This window comes from Mesoplodon mirus (assembly GCF_964341445.2).
Source record: "Mesoplodon mirus genome assembly, chromosome: 7".
Lineage (NCBI taxonomy): Eukaryota > Metazoa > Chordata > Mammalia > Artiodactyla > Ziphiidae > Mesoplodon > Mesoplodon mirus.
In genome coordinates, this window is record NC_138983.1 from 109,023,888 (window position 1) to 109,049,880 (window position 25,993).

Below are 25,993 nucleotides of genomic sequence, written 5' to 3' on the forward strand. Positions count from 1 at the left end.
AAGAATTAGCATTGTTAAAATGTCCCTAGTATCCAAAGCAATCTGCAGGTTCAGTGCAGTCCCTATCAAAATCCCAATGTCATTTTTCAGAGAACTAGAATTTTAAAAAGTCCTAAAATTTATACAGAACTATTAAAGATCTTAAATAGCCAAAATAATCCTGAGAAAAATGTTCAAAGCCAGAGGTACCATACTCCCTGATTTCAAATTATACTAGAAAACTGTAGTAATAAAAACAGCATGGTATTGGGACTTACTTGGTAGTCCAGTGGTTAAGAATCTCCCTTCCAATTCAGCGGATGCCGGTTCGATCCCTGGTCAGGGAACTAAGATCCCACATGCTGCAGGGCAACTAAGCCTGTGCACCACAGCTACTGAGCCCACGTGCTCTGTGCCATAACTAGAGAGAAGCCCACATGCAGCAACGAGGAGCCTGTGCACCACAGCGAAGGACCCCACATGCCGCAACGAAGGTCCCACGTGCTGCAACTAAGACCCAACACAGCCAAATAAATAAATAAATAAATAAATACCAAGAATTAAAAAATATATATATACTAATCTTTAAAACAAACAAACAAAACCAAAAAGCAGCATGGTATTGACATAAACACAGACACACAAATCAATTCAACAGAATTAAGACCCCAGAAATAAAGCCACACAATTAATTTATGACAAAGGAGCAAAGAATATACAATGGAGAAAGGATAGTTTCTTCAATAAATGGTATATGCATAACTGGACAGACTCATGCAAAAGAATGTAGTTAGACCACTCTCTTACACCATACACAAAAATTAACTCAAAATGGATTTAAAGACTTTAATATCTGAAACTATAAAACTAGAAGAAAACATAAGCAGTATGTTCTTTGGTGTAGGTATAAGCAGTATATTTTTAGATATGTCTCCTCAAGCAAGGTAAACAAAAGAAACAATAAACAAATGGGACTCCATCAAACTAAAAACTTCTACACAGCAAAGAAAACCATCAGTAAAATGAAACAGAGGAATGGATAAAGAAGATGTGGTACATATATACAATGGAATATTACTCAGTCATTAAAAAGAATGAAAAAATGCCATCTGCAGCAACATGGATGGACCTAGAGATTGTCTACTGAGTGAAGTAAGTCAGAGAAAGAGAAAAATCATATGATAGTGCTGATATGCAGAATCTAAAATAAATGATACAAATGAATTTATTTACAAAACAGAAACAGACTCACAGACTTAGAGAAGGAACTTATGGTTACTGGGGGGAAGGCTGGGGGGAAGGGATAGTTAGGGAGTTTGGGACTGACATGTACACACTGCTATATTTAAAATGGATAACCAACAGGACCTACCGTATAGCACAGGGAACTATACTCAATATTTTGTAATAACCTATAGTGAAAAAGAATCTAAAAAAGAATAGGTATATGTATATGTATAACTGAATCACTTTGCTGTACACCTGAAACTAACACAACATTGTTAATCAACTATGCTCCAATATAAAATAAAAAATTAAAAAAATGTTGAGCACAAGAACCCATACACCCACCCCACAAATAAATAAAAATTGTATTTTCAACTTGTAAAAATAAATGAAAAGAAAACCTACTGAATGGGAGAAGATATTTGCAAATTGTTTATCTGATAAGGGGTTAATATCCAAAAAAATACAAATAATTCATACAACTCAACAACAAAAAAACAATGTGATTCAAAAATGGGGAGAGGATCTGAAGAGACATTTTTTCCAAAGAAGATGCAAAGCACATGAAAAGATGTTCAAGGTCACAAATTATTAGGCAAATGCAAATCAAAACCACAACAAGATATTATCTCATGCTTATAGGCTATTATCAAAAAGGCAAGAAATAACAAGTATTGGGGAGGATGTGGACATGCATTCTTGGTGGGAATGTAAATTGGTACAGCCACTATGGAAAACAGTATAGAGATTCTTCAAAAAATTATGAAGAATAGAACTGCCATGTGATCCAGCTATTCCACTTCTGAGTATTTATCCAAAGAATACAAAAATACTAATTTGAAAAGATACATATATCTCAGTGTTCATCACAGCATTAATCACAGTAGGTAAGGTATGGAAACAAGCTAAGTGCCCATGACAGATGAATGGATAAAGAAGATATGGTATGTGTATACACACACACACACACACACACACACACACACACACAATGGAATACTACTCAGTCATAAAAAGAAAAATATGAAATCTTGCCACTTGAAAAAACATAGATGTACCTTGAAAGTAATATACTAAATGAAATAAGTCAGAGAAAGACAAATAATGATTTCACTTGTGGAATATAAAAAAAATAAACAAAATAAATGAACAAGCAAAATGAAAACAAACACATAGATACAGACAATAGAGTAGTGGTTACCAGAAGGGATAGGAGGTCGGGGGAGGGTGAAATGCATAAAAGAAGTCAATTGTATGCTGATGGATAGAAACTAAATTTTGAGTGGTGAGCACACTGTAGTGTATACAGAAGTCGAAATATAATGTATACAAGAAACCAGTGTTATAAACCAGTGTTACCTCAGTTAAAAAAATTATAAATCCGAAGACATATGTCATAGGTCAGATGGTGAAAATGCTACTGAAAAAGTAAATTAGGGAGGTTATTATAAGTTTGTGTGTGTGCTCAAGTTCATGTTCTGTAGGGGTGGCTATAGGTTTGGATAGTTACAGGAGAAGGCCTTACTGAGAAGGTGACATTTGAAGACCCGAAGGGAGTGAGGGAGGGAGGGAGGCTATATTTAGATAATTCAAGAACCAATTTCTTTTTTTTTTTTTTAATTTTTATTGGAGTATGGTCGCTTTACAGTGTTATGTTAGCCTCCACTGCACAGCAAAATGAATCAGCCATACACATACAGATATCCCCTCTCTTTTGGACTTCCCTCCCATTTAGGTTACCACAGTGCATTAGGTAGAGTTCCCTGTGCTATACAGTATGTTCCCATCAGTTGTCTACTTTATACATAGTATCAGTAATGTATATGTGTCAATCCCAGTCTCCCAGTTCCTCCCACCCCACCCCTTTCCCCCTTGGTACCTATACATTTGTTCTCTACATCTGTGTCTCTATTTCTGCTTTGCAAATAAGATCATCCATACCATCTAGATTCCACATATATGTGTTATTATACGATATTTGTTTTTCTCTTTCTGACTTACTTCACTCTGTATGGCACTCTTTAGGTCCATCCACATCTCTACAAATGACCCAATTTCATTCCTTTTTATGGCTGAATAATATTCCATTGTATATATGTACCACATCTTCTTTATCCATACCTCTGTTGATGGACATTTAGGTTGCTTCCTTGTCCTTGTAAATAGTGCTGCTGTGAACATTTAAGAACCAATTTCTTCTTAACCTGAGGGAAAAACATTTAAGTAAATTCTCATTTATTTTAGTGATTTTTAACTAGCTGGTATACTATTATCACTCATCTTGTACCGCCTTTAGAATCTGGAGGTGATTCTCAATTAAGTGATTTGCAAGTTGACAAACTCTTCTCAGAGTTACTTGACTGGGGTTAGAGAAAGTAGTTTCTTCAGTGTCTATAATTCTGCAGTTTGTTCACTAATCTTTAGTAGTCATGGATCAGTTTGACATTCCAAATCACTCCAGTTTTTACTTACCAAAGTGTCTGGGTGAAAGGAAGTGGGATCTTGTAGAGCAAGTAATGGAGAAGTTTCATAGATAAGGAAGTTAATACATACCTTTTGATTGACTAAATGAGCCTCTGTGGGAAAGTTTTGATAAAATGAACCACTTTGTTATTTTTTTCATCTATTGCATCATAACATTTTCGATAAGAAACTCATTCACTTGTACTTAACTGAGGATTCATTGCAGTTGCAACTCATGCAGGGTTAAAATTTACCTTTACTTAAGCAGACAGTTTCTCCAAGGTGCAAGTTCAAAGCACAAAGATTTGTTTGCATTTATATGTAATTGATATGCTGATTATTTATCAGGTTTACAATTCAGTAAAGCTAAAACCTTAAGGACTTCTACTCGGCCAATACTTCTTTACTCTTTTGCTTTGAGGGGTTGTGATTGAAGAAATACACCATTTAATTTAATTGAAATGATCTAATAAGTTAGATGTTGTTAGTTTGGTATTCAGTGTAACTTTGCAGTGTTGCTATAGTAGCAGATTTTAGTCACTCATAGGCATGATTTCTAGGGATTCTCAGAGAGAAGTCTAGGTTATATTCTTCACTATTCTGATGTAGCTGAAGTTACTAAATTAATCAGCTGAAGACAGTGCTTACCTGTGCCCAGCCTTCTGTAACTAATGCACAAACGTTACTTCATTTACCATCAAGGTCGCTGACCTTGAATCACAGTGGGCTCCCTCTCTAAACTTCATGGCATTGGAACTGAATGTGAGTCTTAGATTATAGAGAATTTTTTATACTTAAAAATTTAAGGTCAGGGTGCATGTGGAGCAAACAGAAACTGTATACACAATTTCATTTCTTGGTTGTGTATCTCTTCATGAATTTTCTTTCTGAAAATACAGAGAGTCTATAGTGCCTGACTGTCTTGTTCACTATCTGGAGAGCCCTTGTTGAAATACTGCCCACAATCCCACGGTTACAGCATTTCTGATGGTCTCAGGTGGCTTTCATGAGCACACAGCTGATAGAAGCCCCCTTCAGCCCTTATTTTAGGCTTGGAGCCCAGAAACAAGCCCAAGGGACTGGGTGGCTTCAAGGCTTCAGGCCCTTTATATGTCAAAAGAATGAGAAGCTGGGCTTCCCTGGTGGAGCAGTGGTTGAGAGTCCGCCTGCTGATGCAGGGAACACGGATGCGTGCCCCGGCCCGGGAAGATCCCACATGCTGCGGAGCGGCTGGGCCCGTGAGCCATGGCCACTGAGCCTGCACGTCCGGAGCCTGTGCTCCGCAACAGGAGAGGTCACAACAGTGACAGGCCCACGTACCGCAAAAAAAAAAAAAAAAAAAAAAAAAAGAAAGAAAAGCTAAGCTAGAGAGAGCTGATTTCTTATTTCCCACTCTCATAATGGTTAGGGACAACAGAGATCAAATATTTCTGAAACAGGCTTTTCCTGGTGTTAGGTTTTTGTGGCATTCAAAGATAGGAAAAGGCAATTGAGGCAATGCACTGTGTGCTTTTTGTTTTGTCGGGTTATTAGCTCCTTGAGGTTAGGGATAATGCTTTTCTTTACTTGACAATTCAGATGCTGCAAAAGATGCCATTGTTCAGTATGACTGGACGAAATATAAAATATAAAGATATACTGGGACTCAGGGAGCCAACGTTGTAGTTTTTATATTAATATCTCTAATATTGGGTAGGGGGCTTACAGTTTAGCAGCTTAGAATGTATGAACTATGGTAAATCATCTTAAAATTTTAGTAGCTGAGGAACTAATAAGTTCTGAAGTAAATAAAAAATACCAGGTAAGAAGAGTTGCAAGCCACATATATATTTAAGTTTTAAATTGAAGGATGGCCTAATCATGGGTTGACTGCATGCTGTCTGATAAAAGCCTGACATAAATTATGTGTATAATTTCTATGAAAAGTCCCTTTTTTTGCAGCAATAAAATAATTAGAGACAATCTGTCTCCCAGAGTGTGGGAAGCTCTAAAGCCAGACATAGTTGCACAAGTTGACACAGTTGGAATTCCTCAGTTCTGATTGCTAAATAAAAGTCTCAGCTATTCAGAATCACAGCAGGCAGTTGCTGACTCTGTACAGATGGTTTTGCATGCATGTTGGCAACTCAAACAGCATGGTATTTAGGTGAATGAGTTTTAGTTTTTGGAATAAAAGGTTGAGATTTATCTTCATGTTTTTCGATGAGTATAATCAATCACCCCTAAATAAAAATAAAATGTATCATAAGGGGCTCCCCTGGTGGCGCGGTGGTTGAGAGTCCGCCTGCTGATGAAGGGGACACGGGTTCATGCCCCGGTCCGGGGCGGCTGGGCTCGTGAGCCATGGCCGCTGAGCCTGCGCGTCCGCAGCCTGTGCTCCGCAACGGGGAGGCCACAACAGTGACAGGCCCGAGTACCGCAAAAAATAAAAAAATAAAAAAAAAAAAATTGTATCATAAGTTTAAAGTATCTTCTTCAAAGCCACTTAAAACATTTTTACCAACAGTTAAACTAGTTACATAATGGAGATACACTAAGATCCATAAGAATGAGGATGTTTTTTTAAGTGAGGAAATGATAAGAAGAAAACTGCAAATGGTCTGGTAAAAAAAAAATTTTTTTTTAATTTTTACTACTGAGCTAACCCCAGTATGGTAGAATTGTAGGTGTAAGAGGATTATTTATTTAAGACGTTATAGAAAGAGGAGGGTTGGCCTAGACATGGGAGATTAAGATTCCAGCTCTGATTCTATTGCTTGCACCTTAGTTTTCTCATCTGTAGAATGTAGGTAATTATCTACTCAGTCTGTTTGCCCAGTAGGTTTCTAGTGAGATAAGAAGTACAAATATGACTTGAAAAATCTCATCATTTGTATTTAAGACAGTGAGGTGGCTATAGTAAGTCATTTTATTAAAAGCAGAACACTTGGAACTCAAAAAAGCAATAAAATAATGTATCCCAACAAAATTATCTCTATTGTGGTACCTTAAACATGGGATGGGGTGTTGGCTCAAAGGTACAAAATGGAAACTACACTGTTAAAATGCAAGTTTTCCTGAAATATCCTGAAACATTGTTTTAATATTTCAACATGGGGTAGGACAGCAGAAAAATGAAGTCTGTAGACATGTGGGATAGTAAGTTTATTGAAAACAACTTACAAAAAACATTGTGTAAATGGAGAATAATGGTCTTTGTGCCCTTACTTCCCTGGCAGCCCAGGCTCAACCTTGTTTTGCAGTGTTGTTTTTTTCTGTTCTCTTTGGAAGAACAAGGCATGATGCCAGCATACTTGCACATCTTGTCCAAGACAGAGGCTTATGTATTCGGCTTTCAATTACTATTCATTATAAAATATTTCCAAGCTTTAAGAGGATGTTAGTCATGCTGCTATGTGAAAAAATTATTTTGCCACCATTACTGTTCATGGATAGCCATATTACATGATATATGTATATATATGTATGTATATATATATATATATATGTATGTATATATATATATATGCTGTAGTTTGGCCAAAGAAAATAAATAAATAAAAATGCAATAGTGAAAACCCAAATATGTGGTCACAATAAACATAGCCAGGGCTTCCCTGGTGGCGCAGTGGTTAAGAATCCGCCTGCCAGTGCAGGGGACACGGGTTCGAGCCCTGGTCCGGGAAGATCCCACATGCCTCGGAGCAACTAAGCCCGTGCGCCACAACTACTGAGACTGCACTCTAGAGCCCGTGAGCCACAACTACCGAGCCTGCATGCCACAACTACTGAAGCCTGCACGCCTAGAGCCTGTGCTCTGCACGCAACAAGAGAAGCCACTGCAACGAGAAGCCCGTGCAACGCAACGAAGAGTAGCCCCCGCTCACCGCAACTAGAGAAAGCCCCACGCGCAGCAACGAAGACCCAATGCAGCAAAACAACAACAACAAAAACATAGCCGGCCACTTATGCTATACCCACATTCTAAGCTCATCACTTCATTTAAATTGAACTTAGAATATTTTTGGAGGTTCATGTATGTTAGATTGTTTCTTTGCTTGGTTAAGCAGATTTCATTACTGAGTCTAGCAGTGTTTTCTTAGGGAATGCTGGAATGCAGATATCTGTTAACCACTGAAATGATACTTTGAAGTTTCATCAGAGGCAATATGAGTGTGGTATAAATTTTTTTAATGGTGCATGATGCTAAACTGCTGATGGGAAAATGCACTTAAGTAAATGATAAATTACCTTTTGGAATAGAGACAATTGACTGTAATAATGTTTGGTATCACTTGAGTGTTTCCTTGGTTGGCAGGCACTTTGGCTGCATTAAATTTGGTGCCATCATATAATGGTAGGTATCATTTTAGGTCCTGAGAGGTAAGCTTAACATAGGAGTAGTAACCAAGAGACAAGAATAGCGTGTCTTTCTAGCCAATGATTTCCTCCTTAAAAATAATAGCAGTTATAATTATGCTAATTTGCCAGGCTCTTACTATGTACTTTACATGCATGATTTCATTTGGTCACTACAACAATCTTATGAAGTAGGTATATTACTATTATCCTCATTTTACAAACAGGTAAATTGAAACTTGAAGAGCTTAAGTAACTTGCCCACATAGCAAAACTGGTAGTCTGTTTGACACCAAAATCCTTGCTTTATTATTTTTTTAAATGAGACTTCTTTATATTAGAAGATGATGCAAGGAAATAAAAACCTGGACTAGCTTTCTCTGTAGTGACTTAAGTTTGTGGAACTTTTAGATTTGTTTGTTTGTTTGTTTGTTTGTTTTTAAACTGGATGCTCTCTCCATTGAGCTTGATTAGATTACCAGAATAATTTTTAGAGGTGGGTTTATTCTAAAGCAATACTGAGATTTTAGGTTAGCACCTAGAATACCTAGGCTGCTTCTGTCAGCTTCCACTGCTTTGGTTTTTGCAAAGCTAACCAACAGATCCTAAATGAAAGAATCTTTTAGCCATTCCCTGTGGCCCTCTGATCTCATCTACTTGACTTGATGTCCAGATCCTCAAGTGTGTTTGTTTGCTGGGGCTCCTCTGTTCCCATAGCACCTTTTATAGCTAGATCTGGGTCTGAGTCTAACCACCTGGCTTTTTATCTCTAATTGCTCTTTGCCAGTCCTAGAAAGGCCTTACTTTACCCCTTCTAAATACTCTGAATTTTTGCATTCTATTCTATTTGACAGCCCCTTATTTTCAAGGCCCTATGCTGGAGGCAGTAAAGACTAGAGAGGTTCTCTGCCCATCACGGGCTTAATGTTTGATGAGGGTAATGGGACTTACACACAAATAAATATATAATATAATAAAATTATAATGTAGGGTATGTCAGTAGACATTCAAAAAGGAGCTAGATTACAGTAGGATAGTACTTCACAGAATTTTCTATCAGATGAGGGGGAAAATGTACTCTCAGTAGTCTGGAAACATGACCCAAACTGGCTGCCTCAATGGAAGTAACAAGATACAAGTTAATTCATATAAATTCTGCTATACTGGCATTTAAAAAAAATGTAAAACAGGATAAAACTACTTCACTTCCTCCTCTTTAGTTTTCTAATAAATGTTGTGGCACCGGAAGATACACTGAAAGTATTCATGGCTTTCTGAACTCCTGGCACACTGCTGTGTGCCATAAGGCATGTCAGTATTTGGTATCTGTAAATCAGCAAATGTGTTGCCCTGGGTGGATTATTTAGGGTGGGGCTTTCAGATTAATCTAGAAAGAGGCAGGTCTTAAATCTACTTTAAAAGAACTAAAGGAAGCTCCAGGTACCATCCTCAAGTATAGCCAGCTGCTCTTGTAAAGTATAATCCAGCTTCACAGTGGAACTGTGAGTACTAATTCATTTGAAGGCAATTGAAGGTCACAGCAGAGACAAAGGGCTGTTTCCAACATGAAGAATGACTCTGTGGATGCTGGGAGAACAGAAGTTTAGATTGTTTTGTTTGGCTGGAACATTGAAGGTACAAAGACCAGTTTGAGAAAAAAGATGGCCTAAAAAACATAGAGGAAAGATGATATGCTTGACTTGCCTAGTAGGTAATAATTTAGTGTGATGCTTTAAAAAGGAGATTAAACTAGTCAAATCATGATTTTATCAGAAATGTGTTTGTCATATGATACCAAGAAGGAGATGGAAAAGGGAAGTAAGTTTTAAGGGCTGGAAATAGGCTGATAGGTGACATGAAAGATAAGGTAACACAAAATGCTCTTCCAGAGTCATTATCTTGGGCAGAGAGATAGTTCAGGTAGTCAAGAGAAAAGAGGGCCAGAAGTGAAGCTAGAACACTAAACACTTTCCATTACCAAATCTGTTAATAAGGGCATAAGTTGTAAATGCCCAGAAAACAATGATTGGACTAAGGAAGAGGTCATGAGTGGGAAGGTAGACCAGGAAGTCCAGGAAAGCATGCCAGGCCATAACCAGTGTTGCTGAGAAGCCTAGGAAACCTGCAAGGTCCTCCATGCTGGATAACTCAATATTTTTTAGTTAAATCAAAAAAGTCAAGTGGGATGTTTTATAAAATTTTGTTTGGAATTCCAGCATCCAAACTTAAATCTCCACTTAGGAGTTGCCTACATAAGTAGTACTTTTTAAAAGAAAACATGTATTGAGCTAAAACAAGGTGGCTAAAGATAGGTTTATCGTTCCTGAAGGAAAGAGTATGAGGAAGAGAAATCTCAAAGGAAAGCTTATTGAGGCAGGAAGAAAATCCAGAGAAACTGCAGTGTGCCATTGTTTCCTTTGCCTCCCCTTCCCCCTGCCCCCCCCCCCCGCAAGTTTTTCCCCCAGGGTAGGAAGATGGGTGATTTATTTCATCCTTTCAACTTTCTATTTTTAACTTGGGTCGTAGCAATAGTGAAGTCTTTGTGGTTTTTCGTTTTTAATTTTTATGGAATTTGTAGCTTTATAGAAACTATGGATAAAATCTGGCCAAGTGTTGGTTCCTGTTTGTTGTTTTTAGGCTGGAATCTTCTGGAACTGCTTGCCAGACACATACCATTTTATGGGATTACAAACTGCTTGGTCTTCATCAGAGGCCAGTACCACTATTTATTTTCACTGAACCTCTCCTGAAGATAGTAATTTAATACACAGATTAAATATGTTATGCTTACAATGAAAATATTTCATATTCTGCATTTGCCATCATAATAAATAGTGGTTTAATAGTTAACATTTGTTGAGAACCAGAATTTCAAGTTTCTGTTCTGTACCAGGCACTGTGCTAAGTCCATTTCATGTAATATTCATGGCAGTTTTATAAGGGATTAGTATCTTCCTTTGGTACATGAGGAACCTGAGATTTAGAGAAGCTAAGTGCTTGCTCTAAGCCATATTTCAGTAAGTGGTGGATTGCTGTCCATGACTGTCTGAGTCTTGTGCACACTTAGTCCATGACATGAAAGAATGATTGATTCTAAGGAAGGATGTTTTTCCCCTATCTGAGCACATCCCTCACATAAACCCTGAATGCATATCTGGTGTGGAAATGAATGAGGCTGTCTAAAGCTAGGCTAATTTGTTTTACCATGCCAAAACAATCATGTTGTTCCATCCTAGAATACAACAAGTTAATTTAGTGACCTAGTGTAGTCTGTGCCTTTTGCATTTCCAGAGGGATGAAGAATAGCGTCAGTGCCCCATTGCCCTCTGGTGATTCTGTCTCCATTCACCTCCCATGGACACGGCAGTGTTTCTCTAGGGCTTCAAGGAAAGAGAATTCCTTGATTCCATTATTACAAGTCACTCACTTAATTTCACTTCACCTCAACATATATTTATTGAGTGATTACTAGTACCAAGCTTTGTCTTGGACCTTCTTTAGGAAGACTTTCTTTAATAATATTGGATAACCATGATTTTCTAGCCATTTATGTAAAATAGAAAATAGCAAAGTAGGCATTTTCAAACTTTGTTCAAATAAGAGCCATAGGAATGATTCTGACTGACAAGAAGTTCTCATTGTGTTTCTTTCTTACACTTTGCCACAAACCCAGTGTTCTTTTCCTCTGACTTTTCTCCATCTAACAATCTGACATTTGTAGCTCTCTGAGAGAACATTAAAGGCATAACTGCAGGTATTAAAAGCCAAGGCTTATTTGGTAATTCCTTGATGTATTCTCCTATATAATGTATGGTTTGTTTATTATTAAGGCTTGCGGTGATATTCATGTTCCCAGTACCATAAGCTTTTCAGTAATTTATCTATGGTGGATTCTTATGTTATGAATGCATTGGTAGTTGGTGTACACTTTTCTCTTCCTGGTCCCTTTGTTCTCTTTTCTGTCTGCTTTCTTTGGGGCACTAATGGTGAAGAGAGATGAAGAATATATATCTACCTTTAAGAAGCTTAACACCTAGAACATTATTCAGTTATCTTGTGGCACTAGACAGTACGAGAAAGAATGTGCATTTCCTTTGACTTTTAGACCATCTAATATATGTTTGCTGGTAGCTTATTCCAGGCTAATAAGCATACTAGCTCACTCTCATATAGCTCAGTACAGAGAGTCTTACTATCTTAGATTTTATACAGCAGGTAAGAGATTAATTAGATGTTGTCTAAAGGTCACATGCTCCCTGGTTTTAATGCTTATTACTCTTTGGGAAGTAGCTATGGTATGTAGTAGAAAGAACATCCAATTTGGGAAGCAGTCCAGGTTGGAGTCGAGCTCTTAGACTCTGGGCAAATTAAGTTATTACCTAACTTTTCAGAGCTTCAGCCCTCATAGCTTTGTGTGAGAATTAAGAAAAATACATAAGAACTTTGAAAGAGTAAAACATCTTACTGACACCATTGCTATCGTTATTGTGAATGTATATGAAAACTTCTTGTATTGGAAAGTGGATAACTCATGTTTTACATCTGGAAGGCTTAAGTATTTATCCACCTTGCAGAAATTAATGGTTTCAACAGTTGAGCTCTAATTGTATACAAGATATGGTAGTGGATACTTGGGTAGTATTCATTGATGATAAAGTTTTCTACCTTTAAAACACTATTTAAAATAAGGTGGATAACCTAGGTTTATGAATAACTTGATAAAAGGTAAAATAGAGAAAGCACAGCAAGAGCGTCACAACATGTAGTAGGAGGTATACAGGAGGCGATAATGCCACATTGAAAGGGATCAGGCAGACCTTTTTGGAGGAAATGGGGACATGAGAGAGAGAGATCTTGAAAGAGAACTTGGGAAAAGAGTCTATCCTAAGGAGGTGGAATAACAATATAAAATAGGTACAAGAAACTGGATGGTCTGTTGCTGGTGGTACTCAGCTTGATATGAGTCATGATAGAGGTGTTTGGATATGTAGGTAGAAGCTGCCTTTTGAAAGCTTTTGGACATTTTGTTAATGTGGCCTCGCCTGGTGTGTTGTCACGTCTTTCAAGTTCTTGTCTTCACTGAATCCTCTGAGGAGCCTTCCCCCATGCACTCCAGCTGGACTGATTGTGCCTTCTTATTTGTTACCTCTGTGCACAGAGCCATCTGGCAGTGTGGTTAAGTGGGGACTCTGGAGCCAGGCTCCCTGGGTCGAAATTCTTGCTGTTATTTACTAGCTTGAGCAACCTTGGGGATGTCATTTAACCTCTCTGTGCCTCAGTTCCTTCATCTGTAAAATGAGAGTGATGATATCTACTTCATGAGGCTGTTGTGAAGATTAATGGTTTTAGTTTACATTAAGTTCTTGGATAAGTATCAGGCACTTAGTAAGTACTATCTGCAGTGATGTTATTATTAGCCTTTGTCGGATACTTTATCCATTGTCCTCTGATATGATTTATTTACATACCTCATGTCCCTATAGGACTGTGCCCTTTTGAGGGAAGGATATATTCTGTTCTTACCTTTGTATTCCCATGGCTTCATGCTGTGTTCCTTCTGCACTGTAAAATCTCATCCCAGAGCAACTAGATTTCAAGAAAAACTGCCTTAGACCAATGGACTGGCTGGTTGTACTTGTTCTGAGATAAATATAGCTAAGATTGTAAAAGTAATTCCATTAACACTTCTAAAGTAACAGGTAACTCTAGCTCTTAAGTCTGTGTGTAAGAAGAGTTGTAATTAAATATTTACTAAGTGTTTTTTATTTCTCTAATGAGGTTGAAGTGTTTCTAATGAAATGAAGTTTTAGTGCTTCATTAGCATCATCTAATCGTGGGTGCTACGGGTTAACACTTTGATATAAAAACATTGCTGACTAATTAAAGCCTACTGTAATTCTTCCAAGTTATAATGTGAATACCTGTGAAGACACCCTATGCTTAACTCATTAGGTAAATAGAAAGGAGATGATATGAGTGATACTTGCAGCATCTTTACTATGTACAACTTTGACCCCTAGTAAATGTTACTCCTCTACCTTCACCTTGAATATAGCCAGGGTGGCTCCGACTGGGATTTTTTTCCTTGTTTGTCTTCATGTTCTAATAGTTGAGTAGAAATAGGGAGAAAGAGACTGTCTTGCCTATGCTAGATTCCCTGCTTGTCATGCTTTATACATTTGATCTTTCTTTTTGTATTTAAGAGAAATGTAGATTCTATCATTACACAATTTGATACTTTAAAATTCAACAGGAAACTTTAAGAACTGAATTAGGTTTTAAATTCAAGGTCTATATAACTGGATGTGAATCAATTTTATTTACAAGGATTTAGTACCAGTACTTCTCTTTTGTGCATCTGACCATTGTTTAGAAATCTTAGACAATTAGGGAAGGGTGTGTTCCATGGAGTTATAAGTCAGTGAAAGGTGTTGCTCTTTCTAGTTCAGAATTGCACTCAGTGGGAGATGGAGCCAAAATTAAAAGTGTGAACTGGATTCCTCATTTTTCAGATTGATTCATATGACTGCCAGATAATATCATAAGTTCTTTACTTTGGTCACATTTTTGACCTCATCATTACTTTGGTTTTCGGAAAATGAGAACAAACAAAAGGAAAATCAAGAACTCAGACACTTGAAGTTGAAAATAAGTCGTTTTTCGAACTTCCCCTTTATTTTGGGGATTATCTGAACTAGTTGAGAACCATATTTTCTTTTTTTTTTTTTTTTTTTTTTTTTTGTGGTACGCGGGCCTCTCACTGTTGTGGCCTCTCCCACCGTGGAACACAGGCTCCGGACGAGCAGGCTCAGCGGCCATGTCTCACGGGCCCAGCCGCTCCGTGGCATGTGGGATCTCCCCGGACCGGGGCACGAACCGGTGTCCCCTGCATCGGCAGGCAGACTCTCAACCACTGCGCCACCAGGGAAGCCCTAACAGACTGTTTTATTGAGCACTTTCCAAGGTTGTCTAAGGCCTAACAGCTGCCACCTTCATTCCTGAAATTTTCCCTTTTCCTTTCTTTTCTGAGACTTTCAACAGGGAAACAGCCAACACGTTTTAAGTGCTTAGCTGTGTGTCAGACACTGTTCTAAATGCTTCATCTATATTAACTCGTTTACTCCTCCCAATAACCCTGAGAGATGGGTTCTGTTCCACTTAACAGATGAGGTACAGAGAGGTTATGAAGGCTGCCCATGATCATGCCACTGGTTGGTAGAAGTGGGAAGCTAACCCATTTCATCTGCCACTAGAGCTCATACTCGATCCCTTGGCTCTATGGACAGTGGGCTCCTGTGTTCTTGTTCAGGGATGGGAATTTTTACAGTGTACTCACTGAGATCTCTGTGAAAGGACAAAACAGCTTACCTTTCTCAGTCAAGGAGCAAGGCCATGGGAAGCAAAGAATGGTCTAGGAAGAAATGTTTGGTTGTGGGGTTTTATGTCAGGAGTTCCCTAGGACAGCGGTCCCCAGCCTTTTTGGCACCAGGGACCAGTTTCATGGAAGACAATTTTTCCACAGACCGGGGTAGGGGGGATGGTTTCAGGATGATTCAAGCACATTATACTTATTGTGTACTTTTTATTTCTATTATTATTACATCGTAATATATAATGAAATAATTATATACCTCACCATAATGCAGAATCAGTGGCAGCCCTGAGCTTGTTTTCACTTGCCACCCAGTGATAGGGCTTTGATATGAGTCTGCAAGCAAATGATTTATTATGGTCTCTGTGCAGTCAAACCTCTCTGCTAATGATAGTCTGTATTTGCAGCCTCTCCCAGCCAGATCATCAGGCATTAGATTCTCATAAGGAGTGCGCAGCCTAAATCCCTCGCATGCACAGTTCACAGTAGGGTTCGAGCTCCTATGAGAATCCAATGCCGCCACTGATCTGACAGGAGGCGAAGCTCAGGAGATTAATGGGAGTGATGGGGAGCGGCTGTAAATACAGATGAAGCTTCGCTTGCTCACCCGCCCCTCACCTCCTGCTGTGCAGCCTGGTTCCTAACATGCCACGGACCACTACCAGTCCTGGCCTGGGGGTTGGGGACCCCTGCCCTAGGACAAAGCTTCCAGGTACCTCCTTGAGTTTGAAGGGAAACTCAGAGGAACTTGTGGTGATGAGGGGAGAGAAGGAAGGCTATCTGTTACAGTATTCCTGTTCCTGATCCACCCATATTACCTACTACCCCCACTCTGCTTTAGGAATTCCATCTGTGACTTCAAATCCAGTTTAGCATAAGGCCTGTATATTGTACATGGAAAAATAAACGTTAAATGGAATGTTTTTCCCCTTTCTCACGGAGAGTACCTGCACACAGCTTGGCTTAAAAATTATCCTAATAGTCTGATTTTTTTTTTTTTTGTCTTCTCATAACATTTGATATAGGTGTTATGATTTCTTTACCCTTGGCCAGAGCTATGCAATGTCAGATGAATGCATACTTTTGCATGCATGGGTCCCTTTTGTCTGGAAGGCCAGTCAACTTTCCCACCTTTTGAGCTGGGCTTGAATGGTAACAACTGATGCCATTTATTAAGTTGCCTAGGCTGTACCAGGCACAGACTTCATTTAGTTTTTATAACAACCTGTGAGATGAGTATTCCTTCTCTGTTCCATAGGTAAGAAAAACAGGTCTTGTGAAGGATGAATGATTTGTCTAGGGCCTCACAGCCAACTGGTGAAGTCTAGTTCTGATGAAGCCTTTGTTTTTCTCATTGACTAACAACCCACTAAGGAGGCTCTTTTCATCTTTCTTCCTGAGAGCCCAAAGCAGAACCATTCTTAAGCTGATAGACCTTTCTATTCTCCTAAATCCAAAGTACCTCTTAAGTAGAATGTGCAGCTGGCACCAAAGTTCCATCCCTCTTTTGGGAAGAGGTGTTAGTCTGTGAGTAGTAATACCCTCTTTCCAGAGCACAATTTATTTTTTCAAACAAGATTTAAAAAAATCTGTCTTTGTGTGTGTGTGTGTGTGTGTGTGCGTGTGTGTGTTAAAAGCCTCTTTGAGGCTCAAGACCTGTGGTCTTCAGAATTCCTGTTGGTGAGGGTGTTGGTGAGTTCTTGATTCACATGGTGCAGTAAGTGACCTTGTTTGGAGACCTATTCACTCATGGGTGCTTACTGTGATTGGTACCTGGGCTTGCAGTTTCATGAGTGGTGGGTTACCACATTAAGTCCTGGTGTCACGTCTAGGCATCGGGCCATAATTGTTCTCTTAAAGAAAAATGATTCTGATGCTAGTTAAAATCGTAAGGAGGACTTTATTCAGGTCAGATGCGGTAGGTGTTGAGAGTGTCACAATAGGGGAGAGAGTTCAGGCTCCACCCTGAATGCAACAAGAAAAAATGCGGATTTATAGCCGAGGAGCATGTTGGGTGGCGGGGCTAGGGGGGGCTGTCAGTGGATGGAAAGTTACTAAGAGGAGAAGATGTAAAGGTTTAGAGGATTCTTGGTGAAGGCAGGTCAAGGGCTTAAGCATCAGAGGTGGGGGATGGGGAATTTGATGAGCTATCAGTTTAGATATTCTCTAAACTGACTTGGCAGGATTTTTGCTAAAACTGGTCTATGTAGGCCCAGTGAGGACAGAGAGCCAAAGTAGAGGCATAGTCAAGAAGACGGCTCAGAGGAGCCTGACTGAAGATTGGTCAAGGAGAGAGTCTTTGTCAAGTCCTATTGCTTGAATTAAATGTTAAGGATTCAAGGTATCAGAATTGAATGATGGGAGATAACATTAAATAAAGTGTAGACAGACTTCCATAAAAATGTGTTTCCTACGGGCATAGACTTCTGTGAAGGGTTAGCATGGTAGATCACAGTAGCTCTGAGAGGTGGGACCTCTAAAGCTTCCCTGATGCTGTGCTGTCAGATTGATTTAATTTTATTTAACAAACATAAATAGTGCTTATTAAGTGCCAGGTTCTATTCTAAATGCTTTGCAAATGTTACCTTACTTAGTCCTCAAAACAGCTCTATAAAGTGGTTATACTACTGTTATTCACTCTTTACAGATGAGGAAGTAGAGGCCCAGAGGAGTTAAAAAAATTTGACCAAGGTCACATAATGAGTAAATGGTAGGACTTGGATTTCAACCCAGGCCGTCTTGGCTCCAGAGTCTGCATTCTTAGTCACTGTTAGGTTGCATCCTAGGCTTTTGCCTACCAGGAATTTACTTCTCATTATTCTGGGCTTTTCTTTATTCTCTCCATGATTAAGTAAGAATTCTTCTTCTGGATTTAGTCACTCTCTGGAATTTGTTCAGACTGAAGTCAGGACTGAGGAGTATGTTTAGCTTGAGGTCTCCTATAAATCACAAGGTTATTCGTAAACAACTTTTCTCGTGGCCTTTCACCTTAGAATGAGAATGTGTTTATTGGTAAAAACACATTCCCTATCTGTTCCACATTCCCTGTCTGTATAGAATAACATCGGTGACCCTTTCTAATCAAAGGTTCGCTACTTTTCTTTTTTTTTCCCACCAGTAACCTTGGTAGCATTCCTTCTTCTTCTTCTTCTTTTTTTTTTTTTTAAATAAATGCTCCATTTATAGGGAATGAATGGCAATTCTTTGATAAAGGCTTTGGGAAATTGGCTTCCAGATAATACACAATTGGCACCAAAACTTTCTTAAAGGGGCAAATCTGCTTTGGAAGCAGAGCAGATCTAATCCCTAAAATATTTCTTTAGTAGTCTCTTTAAATTCTGCTTAAATTTGTCAAGCTGGTATTTTAAAAGGTTCTGGTTAATATAGCATTAGCAGCAAAGTTATGTAAATACATGTGGAAACTCTTGAGTATTCCATGGTATTGTACCTTCAATTTATGATTTTTTTTAAACTTTTAATTACAGATCTGTCTATGGCAGTACAGAAATTTTCCCAGTCACTGCAAGATTTCCAGTTTGAATGTATTGGTGATGCTGAAACAGATGATGAAATTAGTATTGGTGAGTTGTGATATTTTTCAATATTCTAAGTAATAATTTTAAAAGTCTTACTTCAGATAATGACTTGATTGAAATCAAACAGATTCACACACCCAAATACCAAATATGTCAAATATTCTGACTTTGATAAAAGCATAAGGGCGATTTTTTTGGTTTCTGTGGAGGAGAGTATTATGAATTGTTTTAAAATTGAGCTCTGTGGTTTTTTCCATAAGGAAATTACTTTACCATTCTATAATTCAGCTCAGCCCTTTGAGAAGATGTGGATAACACTGTTTTCCTTTGCCTCAAAGTGAATCATTCATTCAGACAAATACATATTGGTCATCTGCCAATGTACAAGGTACTGGTTTAAGAATTAGCTTACTTTTTTAAAAAACTTAATACTGATTTCTCTTTTAACTTCAGTATTTGTTTATAAAGAAAAAAAAATCAGTTAGGATGTATTAACCAGTATTAGTGTAGGACACAGAACATTCCTGGGGATCAGGAGACTTGAGCCCTCATCTGATTTTGCCACAGATATTTAGCAATCTGACCCTGGTGGAGGTATACCCCTTCCTGAATCAGATGGTTTCATTTCCCATAAGTGAAGAGGTTGGGTTATGTGGTCTCAAGTTTCATCTGTATCTGAGTTTTTACTGTTTGAAGATCAGATTCATGTAGCATTCTTTTCCCCACATTTTAACAATCCCTACTTGCCAGTTTGTAGACATGAGGTCCGTTTGTAGGCTGGATTAGAGTCACGCAATCAGAAGACTGTATAAAATATGTGCGTACATTTTAGAGAATAATATACCAAGTGTACTTACCTTCCAGGTAAAAATAGAATATTACAAGCATTTAGAATAGTGACTCCCAAACTTAAATGTGTATACGATACACCTGGAGATCTCATTAAGTGCAGACTATGAGTGGAGTGTGTGATTCTGTGTTTCTAACACACTTGAAGGTGATGTCAGTGTCAGTAGTCCACGGACCTCTCTTTGAGTAGCAGGGCTTTGGAATCCCTGACATGCCTCTCCACAATCATATTCCTCTCCTTCCTCTGCCTGTTCTTTTTCTTATATAGTTTTGTCAGTTATGTATGTATTTCTAAAAAATACATTTTTATTGTTTTCGAAAACCTAAAGTATCAGGTCCAAACCTAGCTGTGAAAGGAAAGAGCTCTCAGGAGAAGATAAGCCGAATGAGTTTCCGATTCATTGTGCGGCTTTAGCTTGTTACATTCACAAAAGTTCCGTCTGGAGAAATCACGTGCACAGCCCTCACACAAGCTGTTTCTGGTGTGGGGTTCGTGTTGTACAGTCGTCACATGGCCCAGCGGGCCTCTTTCAGAGGAGCTGTGCCACTGTGCCAGGTGGTTGCTTGATTTGTCTGCTCCTTTAGGAGTGTTAGGTATGCTGAGGGAGTGTGGAGGTGGCTGGTCTTGGGATCATGAGGGGCTCTATACGCCCTCAGGTCTGTGGGGAGAGGCGGCTGAGCCTGACTTGGCTGAGGTGTAGGTAGGGAGCCCCTAGGAAGGAGGGAGAGGGCTGCCACATGGGCCTCAGGCAGTGTGACTTCCTCCTCTTTACAGGACACATGCGGAAGGCCAGCATCAGTGATCACGTGACACTGACAGCTGGAACAGTTGTCATCCTGTGTGCCATTTCATGACGTTTGTGTCATAAATGTCTAGCCCCCAACATTGGCTTTGGAATACATCTCACCAGACAAAAGCCTTGGTTATATTACTAAAATACTATAATAGTAGCATTATTATTTAGAAGAAAGAAAGAACAACCACATACTCACATAACAGCAGTTATTTTCACTTAGTAATGAGACTGTAAAATCCAAGAAGGCAGAGGCCAGATCTTTTTCTTTTTTTTTCTTTCAATCATTTCATTTTAGCACCTGACCCAGGGTCTGACTCATGGTAAACCTTCGGTTAAATTGTTGTATAAATGATATAATTTTCCTTATAAACTTATCTTTTTCACTTATGTGTATCTTTTTCTAATATAATTAATATAGTTTTACTACATATAACTACATATTGTATATAATTTGTTACTTCTCCTTTATAAAGAGGATCCAAGCAAATACTTCTGGGTTTTTATAGATATTGTAATTTTTAATAATTTTATGATTTTAAAATATTCCATAGGTTCATGTACATGAATTTATGAAATAATCTCTTTGGTACACTCAGACTGCTTCTAGTTGGTCTTTTACGTTTTAACAGTGCAATAAATATATTTCTGCATATTTCACAATTTCCTTTAAGCTTCTTACTTAAAATTCGTTCTTGAAGCCACACGGAGTAACGGCAGAGGTTATCGTTTTTAATCATTATGCTCTTTGACCTTGCAGGTAGATGGATGGTAGGCGATTTCCCCCCGTTGTGGTTAACTTGATATCTCAACTTTGCTCTGTTTCTCTCTTTGACTTTGTCTAGGTGGATGTTACTGTTGCGGCTCCTGCAGATTAGATTGGAAAGGTGTGAATTGATCAGTATGTGAAAGCTTATGATAGGCACTGAATATTAAGTTCTAATGCTTTCAGGGCTTTGAGGAATTAAATCCAGGGTTGGGGAGTGGAGGGTGAATACTATATAGGGGTAGATGTTATGGCTCGCTACTTTTAAATCAGGAGACTTATTTAACTCCTATTGGGAATTTGATTTAAACACCAATGCTTTGTTAGGAAAACCTAACTTAGAGGACAGAGATTTATAAACAAAAATTATTTCTGTAACAACTAATGTAAAAATATAGATATATTCCCATATCCTCACCATCCAGCACTTTTTATCCTTTTACTGAGCCCCCAAATGCACTGTAAATAGTTAAAAATAACTATGTATATAATAAAGAAATAGTAGAAGACTTTGAATAATCATTCCAAACATGGAGGAATTGTGAGGTTAACGCAAGCTGTTGTACCAAGGACAGTGATCTAAGAATGTATCCCTGAGAATAATGGGTAAGGCTGGCATGGATGGAGTGCAAGAACTATCCTTACCTACCTTCATTAGCTTCAGTTCCACAGGGGAAGATACAAAGTTTCAGCTGTCTTTAAACCAATAAAGACCTACTGTATAGCACAGGGAACTCTGCTCAATGTTATGTGGCAGCCTAGATTGGAGTTTGAGGGAGAATGGATACATGTATATGTTCCCCTGAGTTGCTTTGCTGAGCCCCTGAAACTATCACAGCATTGTTAATTGGCTATACTCCAATATAAAATGAAAAGTTAAAAAAAATAGCTTGTTGAAGCCCCAGTTTCAGCTTCTTCTTTATTCCTCTGATTTAATAAAAGAGGAATGAAGTAGGGACAGCTGTGACTCTTAGCACTGAATAATAGCCATAATACTCTCAGCCAGAGTAGCCTTGAGACTTAACATTGAGGTAACCACTGAAGATGATGACTTACAAAAAAAGCTCATCTTTTATGAGGGAGCAGTGTCAGTGCAAAATAACTTGTAAAGTCAAGGCATTAGCAAACTTTCTGCATATAAGTTATGGTGGTGGGAGGGGGGTGGAAGATGAGTAAGATGTCTGTTTTCAGTGTGCTTACGGTGGAATAGGGCAAAAAACAGATTTTGAGCAAAGTAAGGAAAAAAGGGTTCTGTTACTATATCAGTGTGATGACTCAACTTGTGGAAGCTGTTCCGGGAGTTTGTTAGGAACGTAAGCCTGTGTCTGTCCTGTAAATCGGCCCCACTCTTCAGCTGTCCCCATCTGCTCCCACCCTTCTGGCCTTGTGCTTGCCGGGTTGTTTGCTTGTTTTTTGGTGCCAGTGAGACAGTGCTGGCTTGGAAGGAAGCAAAATGGGATTAGTTGTCTGGGACCCAGTGGGGAATGCCTGTGGCTCAGGGAGCAGGTCAGTTGTTTCCAGAACTGAAGTTCCAAGCAGGGCAGCATCCTGTACTCTCCTTTGAGCACCTCGTTTCCATCCTACAGCAGCAAGAGGCCGTTGCTCCTCCCTCCTCTAAGGATGATTGAGCTGCCTGTGAACTTTTGATTGCTTCCTTTTATCTGCCTGCCACAGCGCTGGCCCAGTGGGAGGCCATCCAACTTAACTTACCACAGCTGTTCTAACTGCCCACTTTTTATACTACTTCATTTTTCTGGACTGAGTAAAGACATTGTGTTAGGAGTAAGTTAGGAATTGAGTGGCTGGACGCTTGGGGGTTAGAAATTGGTGATGGAGGGGAAAAGAATGCTTACAAACTGGTATAAGATTCAGGCCTCCTCAAATAATAAATTTATATGGGTAGACTGGAAACAAAATGTACCGTTGTTTAACCATAATTATACAAAAGACAATACCTACTGCATTAATCCTGGTATGTGTGTGGGAATTGCTAATGTCATGTGACCAGCCCTAAAACCTTACTAGTAGGAAATAAAAAACTATCTCTACAGAAAATAAAACACTATTCTTTTGAAAACTCTTTACAGTAGTTCATTCGAACAAGTAGAAGCTCAAAGATATTACTGTGAATCTGTCTGAGGCTGTGGTTTTTGTTATGCATATTTAGTGCCTATAATTTGAAATCACTTTTAACCAAGTCTTAAAAAAAAGTCTACATTATCCTGTGTGCCACAACTAAAGATCCTGTGTGCTGCAACTAAGACCTGGCACAGCCAAATAAATAGATATTTAAAAAAGGAGGGTAAGTGAGACAATAATAATAAGTAGATTTGTGGAGAAACACTCTCAGTGATTTTCATAATTTTTAACACTAAAGAACACAATTTTTCTTAGAACAGATAATGTAAATGTATGTTCGTCATTTGCTTTCTAAGAGCATGGCTTTGGAATCAGACGGAAGTTAAAATCTCAGCTTCACCACACACTAGTCAAGTAATTTCAGATAATTAACTTCCCTAAGCTTCAGGTTCATCATTGGAAAAGTATGAGAATAGCCTACTTCATAGGATTCATGTAACAGTTAAACAAGAGGAGGCAGAGAAGGAATATAGAGCCTGGCACACACTAATTGCTCAGTGCTCATTGCTGTGCTTTAAAGGTTTTTTTTTAAAGCTTAAGCTCGTCTCTTTCTGTCACTTGTGACCTCATGTATGGAGAAGTGAAAATAAATTATATGGAGTTTATGTAAATACACCTGTCAGTTATTGACTATCCTTGCATGTATTTTTATAATATTGCTTTTTTTCTATTGAGGTATAGTTGATTTATGATATTATATTAGTTTTAGGTGTATGACATAGTGATTAAAAATTTTTATATACTCCAGTTATTATAAAATACTGGCTATATTCCCTGTGCTGTACAATATATCCTTGTAGCTTATTTACATAGTAGTTTATACTTCTTATGAATATTGCTTTTTGTTTAGAAATTTTAATAAACTTGTCTAGTGGAAAAAAAAAGTCTACATTAAAAACAAAATCAGATAGTGTTAGTCACGCTGAACCGGTGCCAATAAAAATATTAGTCATTAATATGAGGCAAAGCTCATTCATTCTATGTAATCTTGGAAACCATTGGAAAGTCCAGTTGTGGTTTTCCATAAATAGCTTGGCTAGTGATGTTGTGTGATGGCCTATTGTAGTGCTCAGGAAAGTCTTGGACAATGTGAACTTTGCACTCAAGAGATTAAACATTTACCAAGAAGGAGAGTCAGTTTGCTAGTAAATATTCTAGGTGGGGACTTATTCCTTTAGACATACCTAAACAGAAAATTCCTATGGTAGAGACAGGCTACATACAAGCACTTGTCAACTAAGGTTATGGCTCCCAACTCTGAGTGGATAAATGAGTCCATGAAGTAGGTCATTCAGATCAAAATATATTTCATAATATTGATAATTGTACAGATAGTTCTGACTTAACTCATGTATTTGTGTTCAGGTATTTACTCTGTTTTGAATACAGATATGCACACATAGCAATAACAATGGTTAGTGCTTAATAGTTCTTAGAATGAAGAGCATGTTACATCTTTTTTTTAAAACCCTTACAAATCTTATGTGTACAGATTGACGGATGGTAACTCAAACCGAACCAAGTTTTGTATACTGCATTGGCTGGAATGTGCCTTATGTTTTGAATTCTTTTCTGTTCTTTTGGAAAATATGTTGAAAGGTGAGACTATAGGAAATTAATTTAAAATAATGACTTTTTAACTCACAGGGACTTTATTGAATCTTCCTGAGCAAACAGTGCTTTGCCCAAGTGCAAATATTTGTTGTTAGATTACCTCTCTGAAGCTGGGTGTGCATCAGTGTAATACAGTGGTTAAGTGAAATCGCCTAGACAGAAGCCTGAGAGTGATCACTGATGCTTGCTCAGAGGGTGTGAAGTAGAAGACATTTTTCAAGGGAGTGGTTGAAAAATTTTTTTCATTTTCTTTGTTAGAGGAATTACTGGGGGAAAGTGCATAAATCTTTTACCAAATAAATTCATTCACTTCAAGGATGCATCTGTTAGGTCTAATGGAAAGGTAGTATTTGATCCAGTTTTCCAAGTGATAAATAAGAATATGGTCTAGTGTGAGAGGTATGGCAAACAGTTTGCTTTGTGTGTTTTGAAGGGATTCCTTTATAGAATAGAAATACTTTGAGAGATAGTAACCTGTATTTCAGGTTAAAAAGAACTAATATATTTATACACCCCAGGAAATGCACTTAAACAATCATAAATTATTTTAGCTAAGAAAAAAACACACCTATTTTCTTCAAGTTAAACTAATAAAATTCAACTATTAAGCTATTAAATTGAAAATGCTTCTGTAAAGATTTTCTTCAGAATTCAGTTATGAGCTACAGATACTCATCCATACAGATCACTACTACCATTTGTCTGATGATATTAGGATGCATAAGGTAGAGTGTGGCCATGAGACTCTTCTTGGACATCTCTTAGGAAAAAGTTAGCAAACCAGACACAATGCCATTACCAACCACAACTGAACTCTTGAAAAAAAAGACCTGTGATTTTATTAAATTCTAGGAAACAAATTACCTTCTCATTTGCTGAATCAAAAGAAAATCCATCCGTTATTACGAACCCTCAT

At 38.2% G+C, this 25,993-nt stretch overlaps 1 protein-coding gene across 3 annotated transcripts in view; it reads left to right on the forward strand.

Moving 5' to 3' along the window:
* ARHGAP42 (Rho GTPase activating protein 42) overlaps positions 1 to 25,993 on the forward strand; it is a gene marked incomplete at its 3' end in the record, with an annotated part of 295,173 nt that overhangs the window by 51,797 nt on the left and 217,383 nt on the right. For all 3 annotated transcript variants that reach the window (XM_082626591.1, XM_082626592.1, XM_082626593.1), the window contains exon 2: positions 18,865 to 18,960. In XM_082626591.1, the coding sequence (XP_082482717.1) occupies positions 18,865 to 18,960 (96 nt within the window). The remainder of the gene's footprint in view (positions 1 to 18,864; positions 18,961 to 25,993) is intronic.